General features: G+C 51.8%; 10 protein-coding genes and 1 non-coding gene across 11 annotated transcripts; 7 read left to right on the top strand and 4 right to left on the bottom strand.

Moving 5' to 3' along the window:
• Positions 1-809: 809 nt before the first annotated feature.
• FA10DRAFT_262769 (hypothetical protein) lies at positions 810-2186 on the bottom strand (the record flags this gene model as incomplete). The annotated part of the gene is made up of 2 exons (XM_025520145.1): positions 810-1721; positions 1911-2186. 2 exons carry the CDS (start codon positions 2184-2186, stop codon positions 810-812), a joined length of 1188 nt encoding a protein of 395 aa, XP_025374170.1.
• Positions 2187-2518: 332 nt separating this feature from the next.
• FA10DRAFT_262768 (hypothetical protein) lies at positions 2519-5395 on the bottom strand (the record flags this gene model as incomplete). The annotated part of the gene is made up of 5 exons (XM_025520144.1): positions 2519-2587; positions 2654-2718; positions 2776-2882; positions 3138-3366; positions 3517-5395. 5 exons carry the CDS (start codon positions 5393-5395, stop codon positions 2519-2521), a joined length of 2349 nt encoding a protein of 782 aa, XP_025374169.1.
• A 714-nt stretch (positions 5396-6109) lies between these two features.
• On the bottom strand, positions 6110-7674 carry FA10DRAFT_281793 (hypothetical protein; the record flags this gene model as incomplete). The annotated part of the gene is made up of 2 exons (XM_025523718.1): positions 6110-6248; positions 6371-7674. The coding sequence occupies 2 exons, from the start codon at positions 7672-7674 to the stop codon at positions 6110-6112; spliced, it is 1443 nt and encodes a 480-aa protein (XP_025374168.1).
• Positions 7675-8229: 555 nt separating this feature from the next.
• Positions 8230-8361, bottom strand: FA10DRAFT_t45. The gene has a single exon. It is a non-coding gene; the product is annotated as a tRNA-Ala (tRNA).
• Positions 8362-8526: 165 nt separating this feature from the next.
• On the top strand, positions 8527-9483 carry FA10DRAFT_262766 (hypothetical protein; the record flags this gene model as incomplete). The annotated part of the gene is made up of 1 exon (XM_025520143.1): positions 8527-9483. One exon carries the CDS (start codon positions 8527-8529, stop codon positions 9481-9483), a length of 957 nt encoding a protein of 318 aa, XP_025374167.1.
• Positions 9484-10213: 730 nt separating this feature from the next.
• FA10DRAFT_262765 (hypothetical protein) lies at positions 10214-11437 on the top strand (the record flags this gene model as incomplete). The annotated part of the gene is made up of 1 exon (XM_025520142.1): positions 10214-11437. The coding sequence occupies one exon, from the start codon at positions 10214-10216 to the stop codon at positions 11435-11437; it is 1224 nt and encodes a 407-aa protein (XP_025374166.1).
• Positions 11438-12134: 697 nt separating this feature from the next.
• FA10DRAFT_262764 (hypothetical protein) lies at positions 12135-12893 on the top strand (the record flags this gene model as incomplete). The annotated part of the gene is made up of 1 exon (XM_025520141.1): positions 12135-12893. The coding sequence occupies one exon, from the start codon at positions 12135-12137 to the stop codon at positions 12891-12893; it is 759 nt and encodes a 252-aa protein (XP_025374165.1).
• Positions 12894-13376: 483 nt separating this feature from the next.
• FA10DRAFT_262763 (hypothetical protein) lies at positions 13377-15195 on the top strand (the record flags this gene model as incomplete). The annotated part of the gene is made up of 6 exons (XM_025520140.1): positions 13377-13419; positions 13515-13595; positions 13864-14171; positions 14365-14788; positions 14822-14875; positions 14906-15195. 6 exons carry the CDS (start codon positions 13377-13379, stop codon positions 15193-15195), a joined length of 1200 nt encoding a protein of 399 aa, XP_025374164.1.
• A 3359-nt stretch (positions 15196-18554) lies between these two features.
• Positions 18555-19589, top strand: FA10DRAFT_262762 (hypothetical protein; the record flags this gene model as incomplete). Its single annotated transcript, XM_025520139.1, has 2 exons — positions 18555-19012; positions 19058-19589. 2 exons carry the CDS (start codon positions 18555-18557, stop codon positions 19587-19589), a joined length of 990 nt encoding a protein of 329 aa, XP_025374163.1.
• Positions 19590-20276: 687 nt separating this feature from the next.
• On the top strand, positions 20277-22741 carry FA10DRAFT_262761 (hypothetical protein; the record flags this gene model as incomplete). The annotated part of the gene is made up of 5 exons (XM_025520138.1): positions 20277-20435; positions 20547-20784; positions 20932-21164; positions 21632-22561; positions 22604-22741. The coding sequence occupies 5 exons, from the start codon at positions 20277-20279 to the stop codon at positions 22739-22741; spliced, it is 1698 nt and encodes a 565-aa protein (XP_025374162.1).
• Positions 22742-23446: 705 nt separating this feature from the next.
• Positions 23447-24573, top strand: FA10DRAFT_297322 (hypothetical protein; the record flags this gene model as incomplete). The annotated part of the gene is made up of 2 exons (XM_025524524.1): positions 23447-23605; positions 23675-24573. The coding sequence occupies 2 exons, from the start codon at positions 23447-23449 to the stop codon at positions 24401-24403; spliced, it is 888 nt and encodes a 295-aa protein (XP_025374161.1). The 3' UTR covers positions 24404-24573.
• Positions 24574-24689: the final 116 nt, after the last annotated feature.

The following is a 24689-nucleotide window of genomic DNA, read 5'->3' as shown; positions in this document are numbered from 1 at the left end:
CGAGTGCGAAAGGACAGGCCCTGCGATGGCGATGGCGCTCGAGTAGATCAAGGGCGGCGAGGCCTCATTTACCTCTGCAGCCACAAATCACGCGAGGCAAGTACTATCAGGGCAATTCGGGGCGGACTATCGCACTGTTTTGTTTTGTCGAGTACGCACTTCTTTGGAGGACTGTCCAGGCCTCCTTCGCTTCGCTTCATGCTTGCCAATAGCTAGACAGGCCCACGACTTCTATGTTGCAAACCTGGGGCCTCTCTCCATGTCCTCGAAAGGGAAATTATGTCCACCTTAACCCTTGACCAGGCTGGCAGAGACACGACATCCTCTACATTCCATGCCCGCTGTATGCACAGTACAGTACTGTATAAACGTCCTTTGCGCAAGGCCAGAATAACACCAGGCGTTTGTGGCACAGCTATGGGGCGCAAAAAGAGCCTATGGCCCCGCAGATGATGCGTAGTACTGTACTGTACATTGTTTCCAAACCAATAATACTTATGAAAGAGCGTTTCCAAACACATGTGAAAGGGCAAACAGGTATACAGCGACGTGCGGATCAACAAGCCTTTCTTTGAAACGTGCGAGAAAAGACGGAACACGAGCGCAAACGGAAAGGGTGCAGCAAGACTGGTCGACACGGCAAGTGCAACTTGCGTGCGTAAAGCTGACTAAAGGGGCTTGGCGATATGGACTGTAGGTCAAATACCTAGGCAAGAACATGACATCAGTAGACTGTATTTGTTCAGGAGGCCGCTGTAGAAAACATTGAAGTAAATGGGAGCTCTTTGGTGCTCTACTGAGCAATTTAATCAACCCGCTTCTCTTTCTAGCCGCTTTACAAGGTATGTCACGAACGTTTTGGCATCCATCTTGAGGGGATTCTGGTCAAGCTTGGTCAAAACTACGGGTTCCCTCCTCCAGGACTCCTTGATGATTGGCAAGACTTTTTGATAATTTTCCATAAGCTTCTCACCCTTCTCGCCGGTAATCTCTGCGATTTGTTCTGTCAAAATGGTTTCTTTGATGTCCCACGAGGTCCCCTTTTGATCCCCTCTTCTGATGTGATTCAGCTTCGTGTTTAACTCTCGACGAATAATGTCGTCTATGTCGTCAACACAATTCTTCCTTTGAAAAAGCTCCGACGCCCTTTTCTCTTCGGCAGCCCGCATCGCACACCTCAGCCGGACACGTTCTTGGCACTCCAAAAGAGCCTCCTCATAGATTGTCTTGCGCTCTTCCTCGGAAAGCAAGTGTTTGTGCGGTCTCAGCTGGGAACTTTGGTTATGAGCAGCAAGGGATCTAAGCAAACTTTCTTTCCTCAGGAGTGGGCAATCTTTCGCGTTGTAACGTGTCTTCTTGTCTTCAGGTCCTGCGCCAGACTTCATCTTGCCTTTATCGATTGTCTTACGGCTGCTCGATGCTCCGCCATGTCCTTCTTCACCGAAATGGCTGGCCCATGACGGATCAGACTGAGTCGTCATATATCGGCTTGAACCTTCGGGGGTAACGTCACTGCTGCGCAAATCTTGTTCCTGCATGTTCGTGCCTTCCTTCGAACCAGCCAAATGCTCATCACGGTGAGACCTGGGTGTGCTTGAGGGTTGATGTTGGAGTACGTATGGCTCGTGGAATGCCGGCTGAGGACTGAGGGGGTTCCAGCTTTGAGAATAAAGCTGCTCGTTGTGCTGTTGCGGCGGGGTGCCCATAGCTGATTGGGGGTACTGGGACGTGGCATGTAGCTCAGTAGGATTCCGAAAGGGCAGGGGTTGAGGTTGCGCACCCATGTCATGAGGAGGGCTGTCGTAATGGCCGGGATACGGGTGGTGATGTGGCGTGACTGAGGTCGAACGTTGAGCAGGCCAGCCATGCTCACGACCATAAAAAGAATTTACGTTTTGGTAAGGTGTTACCTCTGATCGGGCTGGGCTGGGCGCTTCCAAAAAGCTGTTGGACCAATCTTCGTCTGAGCTGTGCGCTTGCAAGAGCATGTTGAGCCAATCATCGTTCTTGTCTGCGCGCTTGGCCAGCCCTGATAGTTTTCGAATGTTCTGAGACTTTTGCCAGCCACTCCGATCAAATATAGGGCGACCAGCCTCGTCGAGGGTGACACCCTTTTCGGGGAGCCTTGCAGCCTCGGCCGCTCTAATGGAGACAAAGAGGGACAGACTAAGGACAAGGAAGATCATTGTTGGCCAGTATCCACCACGACGGTATGTTTCAACGTGAGGGTGCACTCGTCGTTTAGAAGTAACAAATTGAGTCAGTTGTGCGAGAATGGAAAAATTTGTGGTCGTTGGAGAGGAAAGAGAGATAGGGAGAGACAGGGACGAAAGCAGAAATATTAATACGAAGCGAGAGAAAAGGCCCCGCGATGGCGTTGGCGCTCGAGTAAGTTAGGGGCAACGAGGCCCATGTACCCCTGCAGCCACAATTTTCGGCGAGGCAACTACGATCGGGGCGATTCAGGGCGGACTATCGCACTGTTTTTTTTTGTCGAATACGCGCTTTGGAGGTTTGTTCAGGCCTCCTCCTCTTCGCTCGAACGCTTGCAAGTAGCCAGGCAGGCCCACGACTTCTCTTTGCCAAGCTGCGAAGGGGAGTTTGTCCATCTCTATTTCTGTTCAGGCTGCTAGCTGGTATAAGCACGACATACTCTGCTTTCTTTGATCACAATAAATGCCCCTCGCGCAAAACCAGGAGCCGTCTGGGCGCTTCTGGCTAAGATATGGGGCGCCAAGAGAGTCTACAGCCCTGCCATCAATGTACAGTACATACAGAACTGGTCTTGTACCTTTCTCTCAAACAAGAGTTGAGATTGAACGGCGAGCAGGTTGGTGGCAAATCTCTCTTTTGAAACGTCCGAAAAGAGAAAATAGTTCAGGCTGAGACGCGAAAGAGGTACAGGAAGACTGGACACATCGCGATAAAGCTACGTAGCTTGCAGCGAGCTGCCTTAAAGGGGCTTGGAGATATGTTAAGAGGATTATAGGTCGAATACTCTGTTGAGCGATATGGCATCACTGAACTGTATTTGTAGGGGTAACCCTAACTGGGGAAAAAAGTGGTAGAGAACGGGGCCACTTTGAGTGATCTAGCAAGCATCTCCGTCAAGCTGCTTTAAAAGGTGTTCTACAAACCTTTGGGCGTCCATTTCGAGAGGGTTTTCGTCTAGCTTCACCAATATTCTCCTATCTCTCCTCCAGTAATCCATGATGGTTGGTAAAAGCCTTTCATATTTGCCCATGAGCCTCTCGCCTTTCCTGCCTGTGACCTCCGAGATTTCTTTTATCAAGTTGGTGTCGTCGATGTCCCACGAAGACCCCATTTGAGACCCTCTTTCGATAGCGTTAAGTTTGTCGTTCAAAGCTTGATGTTTTTTGTTGTTGTCTTTGTCGTTAGCAGGCTTCGTCCTCTGAGGAGTGTCGGATTCCCTTTGCTTTGTGGTAGGCTGCATGTTGTGTCTCTGCTTAATAAGACTATTATACTTCTTAAGAGTTTCTACAGCCAACCCCTTACGCTCGTTCTGGGAGTGCAAACGCTTGCCTGGCTGTAGTTTGGACTTCTTGATGTAAAAATCAAGGGCGCAACATAGATCTTCTTTTGTCAGGAGCGGGATTTTCTTCGGGTCATAGGTTATTTGCTTGCCTTTAGCCTCCTCTACCGATATCGTTTCCCCTTCGGCGGCTGATTTGGGGCTGCTGGATGCGCCGTCATGCCGTTCTTCACCAGAATGGCTGGCTCTGGACGGATAGCACTGAGTCATAAATCGGTCGAAATCTTCTTGAGTGAGGTCACCGCTGCGCATAAGGCCTTCATACATGGGCATAACTTCCTTCCAACCAGTCGAATGCTCATCGTGGCGACTTCTGGATGCGCTGGACGGTTGATGTTGAGGCATAGATGGCTGGTGGGATGACTTCTGAGAATTGAGGGAGTTCAAGCTCTGATGGTTACGCTGCTCGTTGTGCTGAGGCGGCATCGCGTTGGTAGTTAAGGGGGAGTCCTTTTTTGTCTTTTCTTCCTTTTCCAGCTTCCCTTCAAGGTTTTCCACGTACGTTTCGGCGCTCATTCCAAGAGGATTCTTGTCTAGCTTTCCCAATATTTTCCTGTCTTTCCTCCAATGCTCTTCGATGAGTGGGAATACGTTTTCATATCTGACCATGAGCTTCTTGCCCCTGTCGTCAGTGGTTTTCGAAACTTGTTTTGCCAGATTGGTGTCGCCAATGTCCCACGAAGACCCCTTTTGAGACCCTGTTTGGATAGCTCTGAGTTTCTTGAACAGACGTTTACGTTCTTGGTCGTCCGTGCCAGTAGCGGCCTTCTTCTTTTCAGCCATCCCCGACGCCATTCGTTGTGAAGCATTTCTTTCTTTTATCTGCTGGTTGTTTCTCTGCATAAGGAGTCTTTCAAACTCCTTGCGAGTCTTGTCGGCCATCAAACGCTGCTCTCTCCGGGAGTGCAAGTGCTTTTTAGGCTTTAGCCGGGGTTTTTCGATGGAGACTTTGAGGGCGCAGCGCAGCTCTTCTTTCGTCAGGAGCGGAGTCTTGTTCACATTGTAGGGTCCTTTCTTGCCTTTAGCCTCCTCTACCGATATCGTTTCCCCTTCGGCGGCTGATTTGGGGCTGCTGGATGCGCCGTCATGCCGTTCTTCACCAGAATGGCTGGCTCCGGACGGATAGCACTGAGTCATAAATCGGGCGGAATCTTCTTGGGTGAGGTCACCGCTGTGCATAAGGTCTTCATACATAGCCATGACTTCATTCCAATCAGTCAAATGCTCATCATGGTGAGGCCTGGATGCGCTGGACGGTTGCTGTTGAGGCATAGATGGCTGGTGGGATGACGCCTGAGAATTGGGGTAGTTCCAGCTCTGATGATTACTCTGCTCAATGTGCTGAGGCGGCATCGTGTTCGTAGTTGACCGGGAGTATTCGTACGTAGAGTAGGGCGTGGGATGGAACCCAGCCGGATTATTCAAGTTCGGGTGGTGCATTTCCGCACCTGCGTCGTGGGCGCTATCAGTATGTCCTTTTCGCCCGTCCTGGACGGGTGCATCTGGGGCAGCCGTCCAGCCACGCCAAGGATCCTGAAAACGTTCTTCGTCGAGATAAAGAGTTTTCTCTGGGCTCGCGATGGGCGCTTCCGAGACCCTGTTGAGCCAGTGTTGGGTCGGGCTAGGCATTTCGAAGGCCTCATTGAGCCAATTATCTTGGCTGTCTGCGCGCTTTGCCAAAGCTGGTTGTGCTCTGATGTGCTCGTGAGGGTTTTGCCAGCGATGTAAAGAGGGAGACGGGCGGCAACTCTGGTCAAGTGTGGCATCCTCTTTGGGAAGCGTCGCAGCCCCGGCCGCTCCGATTGAGACAAAGATGGACAGGCAGAGAACAAGAAGGCGCATCGTCGGCCAGCGTCTACAAATACGAGCAGGTAGTATGCTTCAGCGTGAGAGTGCACCCGTCGTTGGAAAGTGGCGAATTGAGTCAGTTGAGCAAAAACTTTTTTGCGGTTGTTGGAGAGGAAAGAGAGACAGGGAAGGACAAGGACGAATACAGAGAAAAGAATACAAATGCGAGCGAACAGACGCCGCGATGGCGCTGGCGCTCGAGTAGGTAAACAAGGGCAGTGAGGTCCCACTCCCCCCTGCAACCACAACTCTTAAGTGAGGCAAAAACGATCAGGGCGATTCGGGGCGGGAGTCACGCACCGCCTTTTGTCGAATACGCGCTTTGGAGGACTTCCCAGGTCTCTTTTGCTTCGCTTCATGCTTGCAAGTATCTAGACAGGTCGACGATGTCTCTTTTGCCAAGCTGCCCCTCTCTCCACGTCGACGAAAGATAATTCTGTTCACCTTAATCTCTGACCAGGCTGCTGTCTGGTGAAAGCACGACATCCTCTGCTTTCTTTGCGTGAAAGGGTCAGGATACCTCTGCGCCCCTGCGGCACTGCTTTGAGGCGCAAAAAAGCCGGCAGCCCTGCCGATGATGAGGTACGATCGTTGGAAGTAACAACACAATGGAAAAGGCAAACAGGGAAACAGCGACATGTCGGTCAACAGTTTCTATTTCTATTTCTTTATTTTTTATGCGGGAGAACAGAGAGAAAGAGCACGAGCTCAAGCGGAAAAAGAGGTGGAGCAAGACTGAGACGCCACGGCAAGTGCATCTTGCTTGCGTGAAGCTGCCTGAAGGCGCTTATTCATGTACGAAGAGGACTGTAGGTCCGAATCTTGGTAAGGACCTGACAACATTGAACTGTATCTGTACAGGAAGTCGCACTATAAACGGTTCAAAGAGGGCGGGTGCGCTTTGGTGCTCTACCAGCATCTTCATTCGCAGTTCCTCTTTTCAACTGCTTTATAAGGCGCTTGACGTACTTTTTGGCACTCAGTTCAAGAGGGTTTAGGTCTAGCATCCACAAGACGTTCCGGTCTCTCCTCCAATACTCTTCGATGAGTGGGAAGACCTTGTTGTATTTGAACATAAGTTCCTTGCCCTTGTCGCCAGTGACTTTCGAAATTTCTCTTGTCATTAAAGTGTCGCGCACATCCCACGAAGACCCCTTCTGCCTCTTTTCGTCGATAGCACGTAGCTTCCTGAGCAAGTGTAGACGCATTTGCTCATCTTCGGCAGGCTTCTGCACAAATTCTGACTCCCTTTTCTTTGCAGAAGCTTTTTCTTGCCTCAGCATATAATTTCTCCGCGCATTCCAATTTTTATACTCTTTTCGAGTCTCCTTGGACATCTTCTCGAACTCTTCCATGGAGTGCAAGTAGCTGTGTGGCTTTCGCTTTAATTTTCGCTTCAAGAATTTAAGGCCGCGGCGCAGATCTTTCTTCGTCAGGAGCTGGTATGTGTTCACATCGTGGAGTTTTGTCTTGCGTTTTGCCCCCGCTCCTGACATGTCTTCGCCTTCGGCGGCTGTCTGGTGGCTGCTAGATCCGCCGTCATGCCCCTCTTCACCAGGATGGTTGGCTACGGACGGATAGAACTGAGTCATAACTCGGTCAAAATCTTCTTGAGTGAGGTCCCTGCTGCGCATAAGGTCTTCATACATGGGTATGACTTCGTTCCAACCAGCCGCATGCTTATCGTGGTGAGGTCTGGTTGTGCTTAAGGGTTGATGTTGAGGCGTAGATGGCTGGTGGGCTGGTGGCTGAGAATTGAAGGAGTTCAAGTTCTGATGGTTACGCTGCTCGATGTGCTGAGGCGGCATCGTGCTTGTGGTTGAATGGGAGTACTCGGACTTAGGATAGGTCGTCGGATGGAACCAAGCCGAATCCCAGGACTTCAGGTGGTGCATTCCCGCACTTGCGTCTTGGACGGGCGCACCTGGGGCCGGGTTCTGAGCCGGCCAGCCATGCCGAGGACTGTAAGAGTATTCTTCGTCATGATGATAAGGTTTTGTCTCTGGGCTTGCGATGGGCGCTTGCGAGAGCGTGTAACGCCAATCTTGGCTCGGGCTAGGCGCTTCTAAGACCTTGTTGAGCCAATTGTCGTCGTTGTCTGCGCGCTTTGCCAAAGCTGGCTGTTCTCTCGTGTGCTTGATCTGAGGCGTCTGCCGGCGACGCAAAGAGCCAGTGAGGCAGCCATTCTGTGTGGCATCCTCTTTGGGAAGCGTCGCAGCCCCGGCCGCTCCGATAGAGACGAAAAGGGACACGAAAAGAACAAGAAGGTTCATCGTCGCCCAGAGTCCACGAGCACAAGCAGGTAGGATGTCTTAGCCTGAGAATAGATCCGTGGTCGTTCAAGATATGCAAAGGGAAGTCGGTTGAGTGGAGTGCAATTGAACAACTTGGTGGACGAGCAAAAAATGGCAGACAGCGCAAACGCGCAACAAATAGCTATAAAGCACCGCTGCTCATTGATAGCATGTGACAAGGGCCGTTGGGCCGTCATAGCGAGCACCTTGGAGCCTCCGAGGGCGCATGTAGAGGGCGTCGGCTGAAAAACGAGACAAATTCGTTGAGATACTTGAACGCTTCTGCCTCGCACCAGCGCCGGACATTGACGAGTAAGTGGAGGACGCAACACGACGGGCGCCTCTCGGTCCAGGCTCGGAGCTCCAGATTGAAACGAAAGCGCGGCCCGAGAAGAAATAGAGAGCGCAAGACTAGAAAGGGGAAACCACGCAGCATATCAGAGCGTCAGAGAGAGGGCTAGCTACAAGTAGAGGCAAAAAGAAGCAACACAAGCATTATGCGGACCCCCCCAAAAAAGAAAAAAGAAAAACAAGTGGAGCAGCGGGGATTTGAACCCCGGACCTTCTCCTCTTAAAATCCGTTCAAGAAGGAAATCTTCTTCGTATGTTTCGCGTCGTCGAGGCGCACATGCGAAGGAGACACTCTAACCCCTGAGCTACAGCCCCGCGAGGCTGAAAATTCGATTTTTAGGGGCTTAAGCACTTCATGCCCCGCCGCTTCGCTGGCGTGCGAGGCTATCAACGAACAGCCATCGCACGCTGTCGGTCCGACTACAAATAGTAGACAAATCGTTCTCGCTCCTTCACCATCACTTCCTGTATAAACACACCATGCGTTGCTTTTCGTTTATTCTGGCTCAGTGCCTGCTTTGCTTTGCCTCTTTCGGCTCTCCTGTGAAGACGCTCCCGCACGTTCAAAGTGAGGCGCACTCTGCTCAGGTCCAAGATTACGCCACTTTCGCTGCAATGTGTCCCTACATCGAATTACCCGGCTCACCTGACCTCGGGGAACAGGCGCAGGCTACGTCCGAACATGTGGACGATCTTTTCGATTGCATGGAGCCCACAGACGACTTTGCGGGGAAACGCTTGACGTCGCATCTATCAGTGGGTGTGCACCCGATACACGACACGGCCGCAGAAGCCTCTGCTTCATCGGCTTCATCCACTGTAGGATCTTCGAGTACGGAAGATCTGCTTCGTATGCTTGAAGCCAAGAAGCCGTTCGGGTGGAAAGCTGAGACCGAAGATGAAAAGAAGGCCCAAGACGTTGCTTTGAACTTGCTCCTTTCGCGAATGGAGTCTTTTGACGCAGCAACCTCGCGCGAGCTCAAGTTGGAGTGTTTTCATCTAAGCAAAGAAGAGCTTGAGAAATTGAGCAAGCTCGAAAAGCGTGTCTACAGGACATTGAAGCAGCGGTTCAATGATAGAAAAAATCGTCTCCCTAACAAATATGCCCGGGACAAACAATATCGTCAAAGAAGATACGGAAAGCCCTTAACAAAGATTGACACGGAGAAGGGTTTGACGCCAGAGGAAGCCAAGCAGCTCAAGTTCGGTGTGGAGAGGACGGAAAGATGCTATTATGGGAATAAGCTCAGAAGCATCAACAATGGATTGAAAGAAGCAGATACTTGGACGTCCGACGATGAAGAGCGATTTCGCGTGTGGCAGACGCAGCACGGAAGGAGAGCCATCACTTTGAAGCAACATCATAGGAACGTGGTTGCGATGAAAGAAGCCAAGAAGTCTGCAGAAGCTCCTGAGCTAGCCCCTAGTCACTCTTGATGGCATTGCATGTTGCTGTGTGCGCCTCGAGACATGAAAAGTGTTACTCGCGGCAATTGTGCCGATCCACAATTCTATCCATATTATACTGCATGTACTGTACTGTACAAGTGCCTCTTGCGCAAGCTCTGCTCGAATTTGACGTTTGACATGTAACATATCTGACAAATTTCGGTGAAGAGTAAGAGCGAAGCAGGAATTCGTAGAGACGGAGAAAGAGGGAAAGATTGCCGAGATACTGACTGAGCCTCGGCGTAACCTCTCACACGTCTCCACATTGATTTGACAGCTGCTTGAGCGCTCAGGAAGTAAGCAGGCGAGAAACACCGCGCACGAGAACGTAGCCGACGCTGCGAAAGAATGCCGAACTCTGCACTATCGGTGGCGGCCACATCAAATGCAGACAAAACAACACCACTCCAGCGCAGAAGAAGCTCCATTCCTCAAAGTTCGTCGCACGGTTGAATTCGTGGGCTGAAGTTCTTGTTGGAGTATGCGGGCTGACATTTTTGCCGAGATACAAGATGACGTGCTTTCCGGGGTTCTTCTCGCGCCACGAGAGGCGGGAGATGACTCGCGCACTCGACTCCCGAGAGCAATGAGCTGTTTTCGTAAAGCAAGGAAGAGGCGGCAGAGGCGCAAATCGTCTGCGGGGGAAAAAAAGAGGGCATAGGAAACCCCACTTTCTCAATTTGCACCTAGAACGCTCGTGTCTCTTCAGCCCACCATCATGAAGTTCTCTGTGTGTGCTTTCTGGCTTGCATACCTGGCTGTGTGCCAAGCCGTCAGGACTCTGTCGAACACGTCAACAGGCTTTGCATCAGGCGCATCCTCAAACACCATTCCACAACGGCCTGCTCGTCACCATGCAGACGCTCCGCAGCAGCAAGCGGTTCGACTGCTTGGAAAGCTTCCTGATCTGAACCTTCCTTACCGCCCTGAAGCCGTGGACGAGGCTCAGCGCTGGCCGGTGCCCATAAGTCAGGAGGTAACCATAGCCCTGCTCCCAGGACCCTCGGCACCTCCTCGAGCCACCGACGGCAGCCACAGCCACACGATATCAGCCGTTGTCAGGGGCACCCATGACCTCGTGCCTTCTCTTGCCCTCACATACGGTAAACAGCCTCGCTTGACGCGCATGCCACTCTCCTTGGCTAGCTCAAGCCATCCCAGCGGCGAAAATGCCCAAGACGCGTCGAGGGGCAGGGCAGGAAGCCGTGTTGGCAAAGGGCCTTTTGAAGCTGGACCGTCGAGCTCCCGGGCAAAGACCACGAGCAGTGCAGCTGCGGGCCCGAAACAGACCAAAATAAGGCGTAAACGTCCGCGTGTCGAACCAAGCGATGAGGACAAAGCAATAGGCCTGCAGATGTTTAATTTCATGCGCAGCCAAGTCGATGCGCGCATGGCCAACAATTTAAAGCTTACGATAAGGGCGAGCGAAGGCATGACGGACGGAGCGCGACAAGTCTACAGCGATTGTTGCCGCATCCACAACAAGGAAAAGGCGAGACTGAGAAGGTTGGATAGGAAATATGGACGTGCTCCACAGCAAGCATCAAAGAAGGTAGAAAGCGAGGAGGAGAAAAAGAGAAAGGCCAAGTTCATGAACGGGGTGGCACGAGTAACCAGCAAGCTGAAGCGCCTCGAAAGTAGCCTCAAAATGAAGCTCTGGAAAGACACAGACCTGGCCACTTTGCGTTATCTAGATCAAGAAGATCCTGGGAACGTAGCCGTTAAAAATCTTTGGGACAGGTTCAACAATGTCAAAGCGAGGGCAGCGATTGCCGAAAACCAACTGGCGGCAATTGTCCCAAGAGAGAAAGTAGGACAGCAAGGCAAGAACCAGCCGAGCAAGAGCAGAGTGAAACAAGCACTCGATTGCAGTACTGCTTCGCCGCGCACGAAGGGAATTGGCCCACCGCCCAAGAGAAGGAAGGGTCTACAGCTTGTGTAGAAGGCGACGACTTGCATAAGCGGAAGTGACGCTGGTCTCTTCATTTTCTTTCTTAATGGCTGAAATTTCATAGCGTTAGTTTGGGGAGGGCACGGCTGAGCAAGAGCAACTACTCACCCATACACGAAATCTATTAAGCCGATCGGAAGGCGAGCCTGTTGATGTTTTCCTCCGTCCTACACGTCTGCCCATCGGCCACATCGGCGAGAAAGTTGGTCCGTGTCCTACACGCTTGGGCACAGCCTTGACCGAACTCGTCTTCCCACAGACCGTGTTACACAGCCGAGGGCAAAAACAAAAAACGGGCAACGAAGAAGTAATTGAGGGTTACTACTTACACCCGCGCAGGAAGCCGCAGGATCGATGATCTCAAGTGGGTACACGAGCAGGTTTCCCTCCGATGAAGCAAGCTAGTCCTGTCTTTGCCAGTCTTGGCCCGAGTAACCAAAGTTGGCCTTTAGTACCTACAAAGATTTCGTGGGGCTCGCGCGGGGACGGCACTGCTGGAGTAAAAAGGCTGGCGGCATTCTAAGAGAGTAAACTCTGTAGACAACGGCCGACGATTCACCGACGGCAAAGAGCTGGGGCGCTCGGGCGACTTTCTGACGTTGTTGGCACACAGGCAGAGGGGTTGTCTCTCTCTATGACATTTCGTCCCTCCTCCATTCCCACATCACCATCAGCTGGCCACATTATCATGGCTTGCCACTGGACGATTGCAGTCCTCTTCCTGGCCTGGTGCCTCCCTTTGGTCTCGGGCAGCGACACTGTGCTTCAGCGTAGAGCTCACACTCCTGCACCAAGCACAAATCCTCCTGTGCACACGCCCACGTCAGCGTGTGCTGGACGCTTCAATGGCGAGAAGCCCACTCAGAGGAAACCAAGGATCGGACGAGCCCACTACCGAAAAAAACCGGTCAACAAACAAAGCTCTTCCGCTCTCCCTCAAACCACCGAGAGCCCAGGCACGGGACGGTCTCAAGGGCAAGAGGGACCCGCTGACATGCAAGAGCCGCCTCTAAACCTTCTCCAATGCACGGAAACCTCAAGCAAAGGGCAAGCCTGCCGCCGAACGAGACCACCTGAGGTGCGAGTCCCTTCTTCTCGTGCTGCAAGCACAGGCAACGTCGACCCCCTGACGCAGTGCAGGGGCACAGTGGGCCACAGCCTCGCCTCGCCCTCGTATGGCCGGGATATCCTCGATTTGAACAAGCGTCCTCCTCCCGCGAGCTCTTCTTCGAGCACAGAGACCGAGCCTTCTCCCAGAGACTTCGCGCCGCGTCCAAGGTTTGGAGACGAGGAGGTGCACTCTGACTATTGGAGCTCGACAGAGGAGCAGTCGGCGCCGGCCGCGATCCGGGACCCAGTAACGTGGGAGAAGAAAAAAGCAAAGCAGACCGAGCTTGACCGAGGGGCCGCGTCGTGCAGCAGCCGCAAGAAGACGAAGACGTCATAAGACGAAAGAAGGAGCTAGGGTAGCTGAGAACAAATCAATGGAGTTCTTTGCCATATTACATGTCGCAAAATGTTAGCAGTCGCAATGACCGGTGAGTCTGGTGCCTAATTTTTCATCGCAATCACTCGTACATTTGCAAGGCGGTGAGGCTGACCTTGAAGTGATGAATAAAATAGCAGACAACAAGCTACCCAGTCTTTTTCTACTCTTTCTATATTTATATTATTAGTCTTAGAATTGCTTGGTTCTACTTTGTTGGCTGTGTCAAATTTTCGATTGGGTGACTGTCTCCCCGATGGCTGTGTTTCCTCTTCGGTTTTCTGTTCAGTGGCTATATTTCCTCCTCAAATGATCTGAAATCTCCGATTAAATGTGTTGGATTCTGTCCGTTCGAGATTTGACCTTTGTTGAGGCCACATGGCGAGGCCTATATAATAATTCTCAGATTTGTATTTAGCCCAGGGGATACGAATAACAACCACGATGAAGAGAAAGAAGTCACGCGTCAACAGCCTTTTGCAGCGCCGTGTGTTCTCATTAGATGATGGGGCGTTCAACGTCCCTTTTTCGTCCACCACCCGTTCTCCATAGTAAAATGCAATTTTATGTGCCGGATTACAGCAGCAAAGAAGCTCTTCGGATCGAGGATGAGACGGACGCTGAGTAATGCCCTGTCAAACGCAAAGAAGGACCTAAGGAAAGGTACGAGATCGGGGCGTATTCCGGTTGGCGTTCGGGGCGCTCAGAAAGTTCCACATACCAGACGGTATGGGCGTAACAAAAGGAGGCACCGGGCCTCAATCGTAGGGTATTTAGATGGCTCTGTCGCTCTCTCCTTGCTTTTTACGTTCTCGTTCCCACCCAACTACGAATTTTACACTGCGCGATGACCCGCTTCCGTTCGTCAGTGCTCATTTTTCTCATCTTCGCCCTTTGTCTCGCGAATTCAAGTACGTCTGTCTTGTTGCAGCGACGAGCGAGGACAAAGAACGATGCTGGGGCGACATCAACACCAGCAGAGCGGCAAACGGTTGCGCTAATGAAGCCCACTCCAAGCAGCAGGGGCTCGAGTCAGTCAGAAAGCCCACCAACCGCCACGGAAAGATTTCTTCCCATTCCTGCATCAGGGCACAAGACTACCCAGTCACCATCGACAAGTTCACTGCAATCCAACTCGATCCAAGACTCTCAAACACCCAAGCGCTCGCCGATCACACTGACTTGGTGCACTTCGACGAATCAACAAAGATGGGCAACGCAGTCGCCTCGTCCTTCATTGTACTCTAAACATTCGCGCGATGAGCCAGCTTGGTGTACTTTCTCGAAAACACAACGGTCGGCAATTTCAGGCTCCAACACTCAAAATCTTTTAGATCCTGTGTCCCATTTTTCTCACCCGCTGGCAGGGGCCGTCACTGGGCCACATATGTCGCCGTCAAATGACGGAACAGACTCGTCTCCATTCGAGCAGACAGCGACATCTGATGACGGCAGCCCCTCTCAGCCTCGGAGGCGTCCGACTCGAGCATCGGCGAGAGCTGCTCGGAACGTGTTCAGGAAAGCAGCCGAAAGCGATGTCGAAGAAGGTTCTGAGGACAGTACAGTCAACGCCAAGAGACGACGTACCCACTCGCCCTCGTACGAGAGTCCGACGAGCAGTAGAAGTGATGAATGGTCAGAACGGATGAGGCTGTCAAAAGAGAGAGTGGGAAGTGCAAAAAGTGATTCTGAGATTGACCAAAAAGGGGGCCAGCACAAATTCAGGAAGACGTACAAAGGCAAAGAATTTCGCATGAAGGAGATCCCGAATAACCGAGCGGGAGAAGTATTCAAACTTTGCGAAGAGCGCTTTTGGAAGGACCACTGGGAGACAGGCATCACGCAAAGAAATTATTGTGAACTGACAGACGCCCAAATGAAATACTTAGGCGACCAGCAAGAGGCCTTTGAAAAGATTGCCCTACGTTGGCGCGCCAAATTAAGTAGAGAATCTAACAAACAACACCAAGTAGCGTATAGAGTTCATCGCTTTGGACCGACTCGTCACCTTGACCCCAATGCCCAGCTGACCCAGGAGCAGAAAGATAATCGGAGGAAGAATAGTTTGAGGAGAAGCTTGAGGAAAAAACTGGAAGCTGTTACCAGCAGGAAAAAAGGCGGCGAGTGGAAGGAACAAAACAACAAGCAGCTGAAGGAGCTCGCGGATCTCACCGAACTCGACCCAAACGAAAAGGTTGTCGTTCTCTACAAAAAGATGCTAGCTATGAAAAACATGCAGAGCTGCATCCCTCTGCCACCTTAGATTGTAGACGATAGCGAATGACGCCTCGATCTCGGTTGTATCAGCTCACTCAATAAACACAGATCTCGGGGTGCGCAGAATACGGTTCCACATGTTTCTTGAATCTTTGCATTGAGTCCTGGTCCCAGAATCCAAATAAGGCACTCAATGCTAAACCTAGAACCCTCAAACGAGTATATGGAAGCTAAAGGTACCACTTGAGACAGCATCGCTCCTCTCTCTTCGAGACTGCATTTGCTTTGAAATGGTGGCACGAGACCCCCACGGCATGATCCGTGCACTTGAGCGAGCTGTAGCAAGACGATGAATACTAAGAACTTCAAGGCCTGTGCGGGAGCAAAAACTTGTGACGAGAGAGGGGATGGACGTGTCGCCTGCATCTAAAGCTTTCCTGCCCATCAGAACATCCTCTTGGCACACCGTTTTGACAACACTCGCCCTCCACGGGACCGACATTGGCGGTGCTGTTCAGCGGCACGTTCTACTCTAGCCTTTTTGACCTCGTCCTCGCCCCGTTTCGGTGAAAGGTTACTCACCGAGACTCACCAAGACTCACCGAGACTCACCTGTCTGCTTTCCAAGCACGTGGAAGGAGTTTGTGGGAGACACTTCAAGCATCTAACGTTCTCCTTGAGGTAGAGATAGGGAAGCACCCTACGTGCGCCTCGTTTACAGCACGTTGCAGACCAGGCCAGCTGCATGGAACCTTGGTCGCAACACGCGTTCACGCGGCCGTCTGGAAACCGGGGCGGCACATGTTTCGCTTTTGTGCACCTCTGTTCTCTTTCGCGTCTTTACGACGACTTGTATTCGCAGTGTCTGTGTCCGTGTTTACTGTTGTTTTCTCTGCGTAAGTGGAGAGCCTCTGCAGCTGCGCACACCTGCACAGCAAAGCGGTGACAGGCCTACCTTCAATCCTCACTGACTAGGGAGAAGACCCTAAGGAATCTCGTGAGGTGTACAAATTTGCGCAAACAATGCTCATCGCCCCTTTGCTCCTCTTGCGCCGCACCGAATTTTCATAGTACGCCCCATGACTGGAGCAGACGGCCCGGCAGAGAACGAAAAAGCTGTACGCCTAAAGCGAGGCAGTCTGGGATTTCTCATCTTTAAGGCAGTTCGCTGCCGTCGTCTCTCCTTGCCCTTAGCACACATCCTCCAGCGCTCTCCCAACCTCGACCAGATATGGTGCGCACTAGATCGCCACTGACCCTATGGGCTCTGTTGTTGGCCTCTTTCCTTCTCATGGGTGCGAGATGTGCAAGGACGAGGGATCAGGGCTCGCATTCAGCAGCGCAAACAGAACAACGTCCGACCGTAGGCCTCATGAGGCCTGTGTCAGGTGGTGGCCGAGGAGTAACACAAGTTCACCCGTCTCAGCTTCCTCCTAATGAGCCAGCCTCAGCCTCACGCTATCTACCACGCTTGCACTCCGAGGTGATGACTGAAGAGGAGGAGAGAGAGTCCTCTGGCGAAGAAATGGGGTCGGATTGGCAGGAAGGATCGCCGCCACACTCCTCTCAAGAAGGGTCTTTGTCTGCATCGCCGGCGTCTTCCGAGCATTTGAGTCCGAAGGCACACAAGACCTGTCCGACAACACTCTCTACTCAAATGATGCTGATAAGGAGGCGAACTTCTCCAACGAATCGTCGCGTTCGCTCCAACGCATGTCTCCGTCTGCTTCGTCACCAGAACACAGCTTCCAGTATGGCTTCCAGCAACACGCAGGCCAGCATTGGGGGCAAGAGGAAGACATTTTCGGTCTTCAAAGACATTCCCATTCACAGCATGCCACGAATTTCCCGGCGAGTTCGTCTTGGTCTCCCTCGCCACTCCCAACACGGTCCAGACCGATGCGCAAGGCGGCTCAAGCTGCCCTTATGAGGCTGAAGAAACCCCCTCCAATTGATGAATTCGAAGCGTCGGACCAATCGCCTGAGACCTCTTCTCGCAAACAAATAAAGGATGAGGAATTTCGAATGCCGACGTCGCTTCGAAGAAAAAACAAGACTGTTTCGCGCAGGGTGGCTTCGAAACCTGAGGAAACAGATGCGTCCAACGACGAGCGCTCTGCAGAGGGCGAAACGGAGGAAGAGGAGGAGAGTAAAGAGATCTCAAACAAAGGCAAGTCTAGAGCACCAACATCGGAAAAAGAATTCTGGTTGCAGTGTCCACCGAAAGCGAAAGGAACGAAAGCGTGGAAAGTTTTCGAACAACATCAAAACAGATATTGGCAGACCGTGCGAAGAAGGGAAGATCCTCGATCAAAGAGAGATTTCAAATTAAGCAGGGAAGAGAAAGAGGAGCTGGATGAAGAGGACACAAAGAATTATAAAAGCTTGCTGAAGCTCTTCAACAATCAGTTGCTCTATTTTCGCAACAAGATAAAAAACAGAGAACAGAGGAGAGCGGCTACCGAACGCTACCGCGAGCGTGCCAAGGCAGAAACAACGGACATGCCAGGTAACCCCACAAAACTCGACGTGCAAAACCTTCGTAACACTCTCAGTCGCAGGCTCAAGTATCTCTTAGAGAAAAAGTTATTCGTGCAAGGGTGGGATGACAACGACGAGTATTGGATGCAAGTCTTTAAAAGTCAGCCGGGAAAGGGAGGGAAAAGCGATGTGCTTTTTGAGCGCTATCATGAATTCAAAAAAGCAGTCAAAGAGACACGCAAAAGAGAACGGACAGACGGAGCTGGCGCTGGACCCTCACGTCCTCCAGGCACGATGAAGACCACAAAGGCTCAGGCAATGTCTGCCCACAAGCCTCTTCCCGTGCACGTTCCACGAGAGATGCAGTGAAGAAAAAATGAATGAATGCATGAGTTTTAAACGAACGAGTGAATGTATAAAGTTGCGCAAGACGGAGCAGAGACGGTGTGAAAATTGCAAGGCTTCTGTGTGATGACTTGGAGCCGCTGAGGGGGGAAGCGATGGGAAGAGAAACAAATTTATGAGGCGCAAGGGTCAACTTCACTTACAAGACAGAAAGACTCTGCTTCGAGACGGGAAAGTTGTCGCCAACAGGTGCCACACAGCGCACCAGAGTTCTGCGTGTCGAGACAATTGAACGGCTCTCTCGCCCTCTGTTTTGCTCCAGCCTAGTCTGCTGAGTTTCCTATGAGGACCTGTAGGACACGAAGCGCCCCGCGGGCTATCATTCACCTGTATTGTCTTGTTTATTTGCCATTGTGGCGGTGGAGTTGAGCACAAGGCGTCAGTGCTCAGGTTTGGCCCCGAACGGCCCGAAGGTGCTGGCTGCCTTGAATGGCTCGCTTGTTGCTCTCGAAGGATACTTAAGGACTGCATCAGCTTGTTCTCGTTCTTCATACACTCACTCACGACATTGATTCTTCGATGCAGCCAAAGATCCACTTTGCGCTCCTGCCCTTATTCCTCTCGCACTCGCTCGGTCAGCCCTTTCCATTGCAGCACACGAGTCTCCTTTCAATACAAAAGCGGTCGCCGCACGATCCACCGCCGCAATCGCACCACGAAGGCTGGGAAACAGATAATGATGTCTGGGGAAGTATCCTAAGAGGCTCTCCCTTGCGCGAATGTCGAGGATACCTTCCGGCGGCCAACGAAGACACGAGACCTCCTCTGGCAATCCATGCCGTCTCTTCGCCGTCACCACCACAAGTTGCAAGACCGCCTTGCTCTTTTCAAAGCCGAGAGACAAGTTGGCACGTCGCTCCCGCTGTGCGAGAAAGCAAGAAGAAGCGGAAGAAGAAATACAAGGCCGAGGACAAGGCTGAGGAAGGCAACGATTCATCATTACAGGTTGCAAGCTCACGAAGTCGGAAGAGGAATCGGTACGTCCCTCCTGCTGTGCATGAACGGAAAAAGAAGCGGAACAGGAGATCCAAGGGCAAGAAAGAAAATTGGGCCAATGATCCCAAATCAAAGGAGATGTATAAAAGGGCTGTTGAGCTATTTGAGTCCAAAGAACAAGGAGGATCCGGATTCCGCTTGTCGAAAGATGAGATGAAGTATCTAGATGTACCGGGTGTGGACATGTTCAAGGCTATCAGACAACAGTATCAGTCCCACCAGCATGACAAGACACGTCGAACAGGGAGGAAAATCCCGCGCGATCCAACCTCAGACCACACCATAGATTATCATCTCGGAAAATTGAAAGCCGTCCTTGAAGGCGACGCCAAAGGCACGACCATCACCAAGTCAACCGTGGAAAAGGTCCTAGCGCTCGCAAAAACAGAAGATGATCAAAAGAAGGACGACGGCAAACAGCTCCTAGAGCTGTTGGCTAAGACTCGAGACCGAATATTTAAAGACTGGGATGACGATCCTCACACGTATTGCGTGTCTCGGAGGAACTGTCCTTTCCCGCTCCTCGATGAAGTCTTGAAGTCAAACCTCTTTCCTTGATCCACTTGTCTCTCCTGTTGCTGTGTTCTGGCCATTATCTCTGGTACTCCACTGTTGAAGAACATTCTTGCTTTCGTCGCTGCCTCAAAAGGCGCAGGTTGCCAAGCAGTGTTGTAGCGCCGTTCTGCATAGTTAGGCATTGAACCTCACCACCCTATGTTCTGTTTTGGCCCCCTCCCGTTGTGTTGACTCCTGTCTCTCACATGTATGTTACGTGAGAAGGCCACCCAAAGAGTCGCACAGTCTTTCAGATGACATATCACGACGAAGGAAAGAAAGCACAGGCAACAATCGTCGTCAGAGTGACATCTTGCTGAAGTGCGGGCTGAAAGGCTCGGCTAGAGCAATTCTTTTTCCCTGGGGCGTCGCCGCCAAAAAAGCGTGTGCAGAACAGTACACCGCCTCGGGCCCTTCACCCGTGGCAACCTAGGCCTTACTACAGCTCACTGTGGACGGCGCGCTTTCGTCCGTGTGCAGCCCTGCTTTACCGTATCTTGCCTTTGCTATGGGAATGAGACGTGAGACGCCCTTTCGCAGACGTGCCACCAAGTGGGTTGGCAGTGTTGGTCCGATCGGGTCTTATCTGCACTATGCAGCCTCCGTATGAGAGGCTGTCGTAGGGCTCTGATCGCGTCATTCTCGTCTCTTCTCATCCCCCTCCATCCAATCACCACCGTCGCCTCTTCGATGCAGCCAGCACTCTTCGTCGCCCTCCTGGCTCTGCACTTCCCACTTGCACTCGGGCTGTTCCTTCCCTTGCAGACCACGAACCTCTCTCGTCTGGCAAAGCGCTCGCCTCCCACCCACCCGCATCGATCGCAAGTGGTCGATGGAAGAACGCAGGAGGTAAGCTGGGATAGCTTACTACGCGGTTTTACTTTACGTGACGCAGCAACCTCGTCTTCTTGGGCCATGTTGGACGCATGGATGATACGCTATTGCCTCTCGCTGCCACAGCGGCAAAGTGGCCCCGCGCTGGAGCAGAGGTGGTATTTCCCTCCCACTGTGAAGAATCAAAGGTCTGAAGCGCAAGGCAAAGACGAGAGAGAAGCTTGGCGTAACGACTTCGTAGCGGAACTTGATCACCGAAAGGCGTACGACCTATTCAACTTACATAGGCACATCAAGGAAAGTCGGCCTGATGGGGGGAAGAACTACCGATTCGCGCTGTCGAAGAAGGACGATGACGAGCTGGGTGAGCCAGGCAAACGTCTATATAGGGCTCTTCGTGACAAATACAGAAGTGAAGAATACAACCGCGGTCGTCCTGGTCGGGGAAACGGGCAGAAGACAGACGATTCGGTCACCAGAAACGCAGTCGAATACACTAGTAGAAAACTAGAAGCGATTCTCGGCAATGAGAAGAAAGGCACATCGTTCGATTTGGCGGACTTAAAGAAGATGCGAGCGTACACCTTGAAACTACGAAAGAAGGGAAAGGACATGTCGTGGGCTACTACGGAGCTTTGGGAGCCTTTGAGAGATGCACGAGACAGAATCATGAACGACTGGAAGTCGGATCCATACACGCGCTATATGAATGACGTCAAAGTCCCTCTTCCCCTGCTCGATAAGGTACTCGCGGAGATGCCCACGTCCTGATGTTTCTTTCTTCTTGTCGCTGTAGCTTTGTTAGTCTCTATGATTCATCTGATCCATTTACTGTGTATTTCTTTTGTCATTTGACGCCGACTCGATGGGCGCAGGTTGCAAGACAGAAGAGCTTTGCTTGCTTCAAGAGGACGAGGATTTCGTCAAGAGGTGCCCACAAATGCGCCAGAATACTGCATCTCGAGACACTCATACGACTTTCTCACCCCTTGCTTTGCTCCAGCCTGGTTTGCTGAGTTTCTTGAAAAGCTCTGCAGGACACGAAGCGCCCCGCGTGCTATCACTTGCCTGTATTGTCTTGTTTTTCCGTCATTGTGGCGGTGAAGTTGTGCTCATATTTGGCTCCGAATGGACCGAAGGGTGCTGGCTGCCGCGAACGGGGCTTCCTGAGATCCAATGTTGCATTTCGCCCTCGAAAAATACTTAAATAGTGTATCGGCTTGTCCTCTTTTGTCATCCAATCACTCAACGACATTGATTCTTCGATGCAGCCAACAATGCACTTTGCGCTCCTTGCTCTGCTCTTCTCGCACTCGCTTGGTCAGCCTTTTCCATTGCCGCCCACGAGTCAGCCTTCTCCACAAAACCGATGGCTGTCCGATTCGCAACCCAAATCGCAGCTCAAAAGTGGGGAAGCGCACGAAGACATCTGGGAAAGCATTCTTAGAGGCTCGCCCTTGCGTGACTGTCGAGGATACCTCTCAGGGGACGAAGAACACACGAGATACCCCCTGGCAGTCCACGCCGCCTCTTTATCATCACTGCAATATGCAGAGTCGCCTTGCCCTTCCCAAAGTCAAGAAGAAAGCCGGTTCGTCCCTCCTACTGAGCAAGAACCCGAAAAGAAGAGAATGAAACGCAAGTCCGAGGACAAGGATGAGGAAGAGCGCTGGCACAATGGTTCCTCACTACAAGTTGCAGAACCACGTCGCCCTCCGCAAAGTGAAGAAGGAAGTTGGTTCCATGCTTCTGCTGTGCGTGAACGGAAAGAGAGCAAGAAACCCAAGGCCAAGGACAATGGGGAGAAAATAAGTTGGCCCAATGATCCTATATCAAAAGAGAAGTACAGAGAGGCCCTTGAGCTTGTTGAGTCCAAAGAAAAGAAAGGTCTCAGACTTTCCATGTCGTCAGAGGAGCAGACTTATCTACAGAACCCGGGTATGAACATGTTCAGGCTTCTTAGTACACAACGCCGTAATGGGAAGTACGAACAGACACATGGAAAGAAGAGAGCAAAACCGCGCCATGCAATCTCGAACGAAACGATAAATTATCATCTCGGAAAGTTGAATGCCGTACTCAAAGGCAACGCCAAAGGCACAACCATCAGCAAGTCAAACGTGGAAACAATCGAAGCGATCGTGAGAAATCAAGATAATAGAATGAAGAAGAAAGCCAAACAGCTCCTAGAGCTGTTGAGGAAGGCGCGAAACCGAATATTTGAAGACTGGAAAGACGACACGTATACGTATTGCGTGTTCCGGAGGAACTATCCTTTCCCGCTCCTGGACGAAGTTTTGAAGGCGAGCTCCCTTCCTTGATTCGGTTGCCTCGCCTGTTGCTGTACTCTATCTAGTCTCTCTTTCATTCGATTGTTGAAAAAGTCTCTTGCATTCGTCGCTGCCTCGTAAGGCACAAGATGCAGCAAGGACTCTGGTGACCGTCACTCACGAAGCAGTGCTGTGGCGACATGCTGCGTGGCGGACCCTGCACCTCCTCAATCTCGATTCTGCTTGGGCCTACACCCAGGTCTGCAGCATTCTGCCTCTCACGCGAGCAGCCACGCAGCTCGGCCAATCACATGAGGCTCTACAGGGAAGAGAAGAAGGAAAAGCACAAGAAACAGAGGTCGTCAGGGCAACATTTTGCTGAGTTAAGGGCTGATAATTGAGGGCTGTAGTCAAATATGCCTGGGGCGTGGGCCATGAGGCGCGAACTGCACACCGCCTCGCGCTCTCAATTTCTGAGGACATGGGCTTTCTACAACTCACTACGAACTGCGAGCGTTCGTCCCTATGCGATCGCTTGTTTACCTCGGTCGTTGCCGTGGGAATGAGATGCCTCGTCGCCGACCTGCTGCCGAATCTTCGCCGACGTGCTGCAGAGTGATTTGGCAGTGTTGACTCGATAGCTGAATTGTTCGGCCTCCGTGTACTCTCTCCTACAAAAGGCCATCGTAGAGCTTTGATCACGTCGTTCTGGTCTCTTCTCATCCTTATCCAGTCAACCACAACTGTCGCCACCTCATGCAGCCTGCAAACGTCCTCGCTCTCCTGGCTCTGCTCCTCCCGCTGACATCCGGGCTGCTCCTTCCGTTGCAGACTACGAGTCTCTCTCCTCTAGCAAAACGTTCCCCACCCCCGTCTCCGGATCGATCGCAAGCGGTTGATGAAGGAACGCAGGAGGTGAGCTGGGAAAGCTTACTACACCGCTTCTCCTTGTATGACGCTGCAACGTGGTCTCGTTGGACCAAGCAACTACCTGTTGAGGGCCACGTCGGCGCCTCGTCGCAGCAGAGGAAAGATCCCACCGGTCCCTCGCAAGAGCCGAAACGAAGTTGGTATCACCCTCGTGTTGTAAGGAAATTGGAAAGTGGAGCTCAGGACAAAAATGACAAGGAAAAGTGGCGGAACGACCACCAGGCTGAACTTTGCTACCGAAAGGCCTACACCCTGTTCACAGAGCATAAAACCATCAAGGAGAGTCAACCAAAGAGCAGCACGCGCGTCCATTTCGAACTCACTGAAAAGGAGGGTGTTGAATTGGGCTACCCAGGTATGCAATTGTACAATGCTCTTCGTAGCAAATATTCAGACGCGGTTTACAATCAGACACACCCCAAGAGGATAAAGGGCCAGGAAAAAGACGGCCAATCTACCAAGGCCGCAGTCGCTTACAGTCGCAGTAAGCTCACAGACATTGTAGACAACGGCCGAGAGGGCACAATATTCCTTATGGAAGACCTCAAGAAGATACGAGAGCACATCGTAAAAGAAAGGCGAGAGCTGCTTGCTCCTCTAAGAAGAACGCAAGACAGAACGCGCAAGGAGCAGGCCTATACGGAACTTTATTTGCTTTTGACAGGCGCGCGAAACAAGATAATGCGCGACTGGATGCTAGATCCATACATGCGCTACATGAACGACGACAAAGTCCCTCTCCCTCTCCTCGATCACGTCATCAAGGAGGCCGACGCGCCCTGACCTCTGTCTCTCTGTCGTTGCTGTAGCTAGATTAGTCTCTGTGATTCATCTCATCCATTTGTTGTGTATTTCCTCTGTCGTTTGACGCCAACTCGGTGGCAAAACGGCCTCCGACGGTATCATCAAAACAGGCAGCCTTGTGACGTCGGACGCTATATCAGCCACATAAGCGCGGCTATTGAGTGAACTGTGTATAAATTCCTCTGGCATAAACAAATAGGTAGAGGCAGTGTGGCTGAGCGTCCGGCCGAAACAAAGCCCCCTCGGCAAGGGTCACTCTGCCGAC

This window comes from Acaromyces ingoldii, assembly GCF_003144295.1.
Source record: "Acaromyces ingoldii strain MCA 4198 unplaced genomic scaffold FA10scaffold_8, whole genome shotgun sequence".
Lineage (NCBI taxonomy): Eukaryota > Fungi > Basidiomycota > Exobasidiomycetes > Exobasidiales > Cryptobasidiaceae > Acaromyces > Acaromyces ingoldii.
This window is presented reverse-complemented; position numbering and strand designations above follow the sequence as displayed.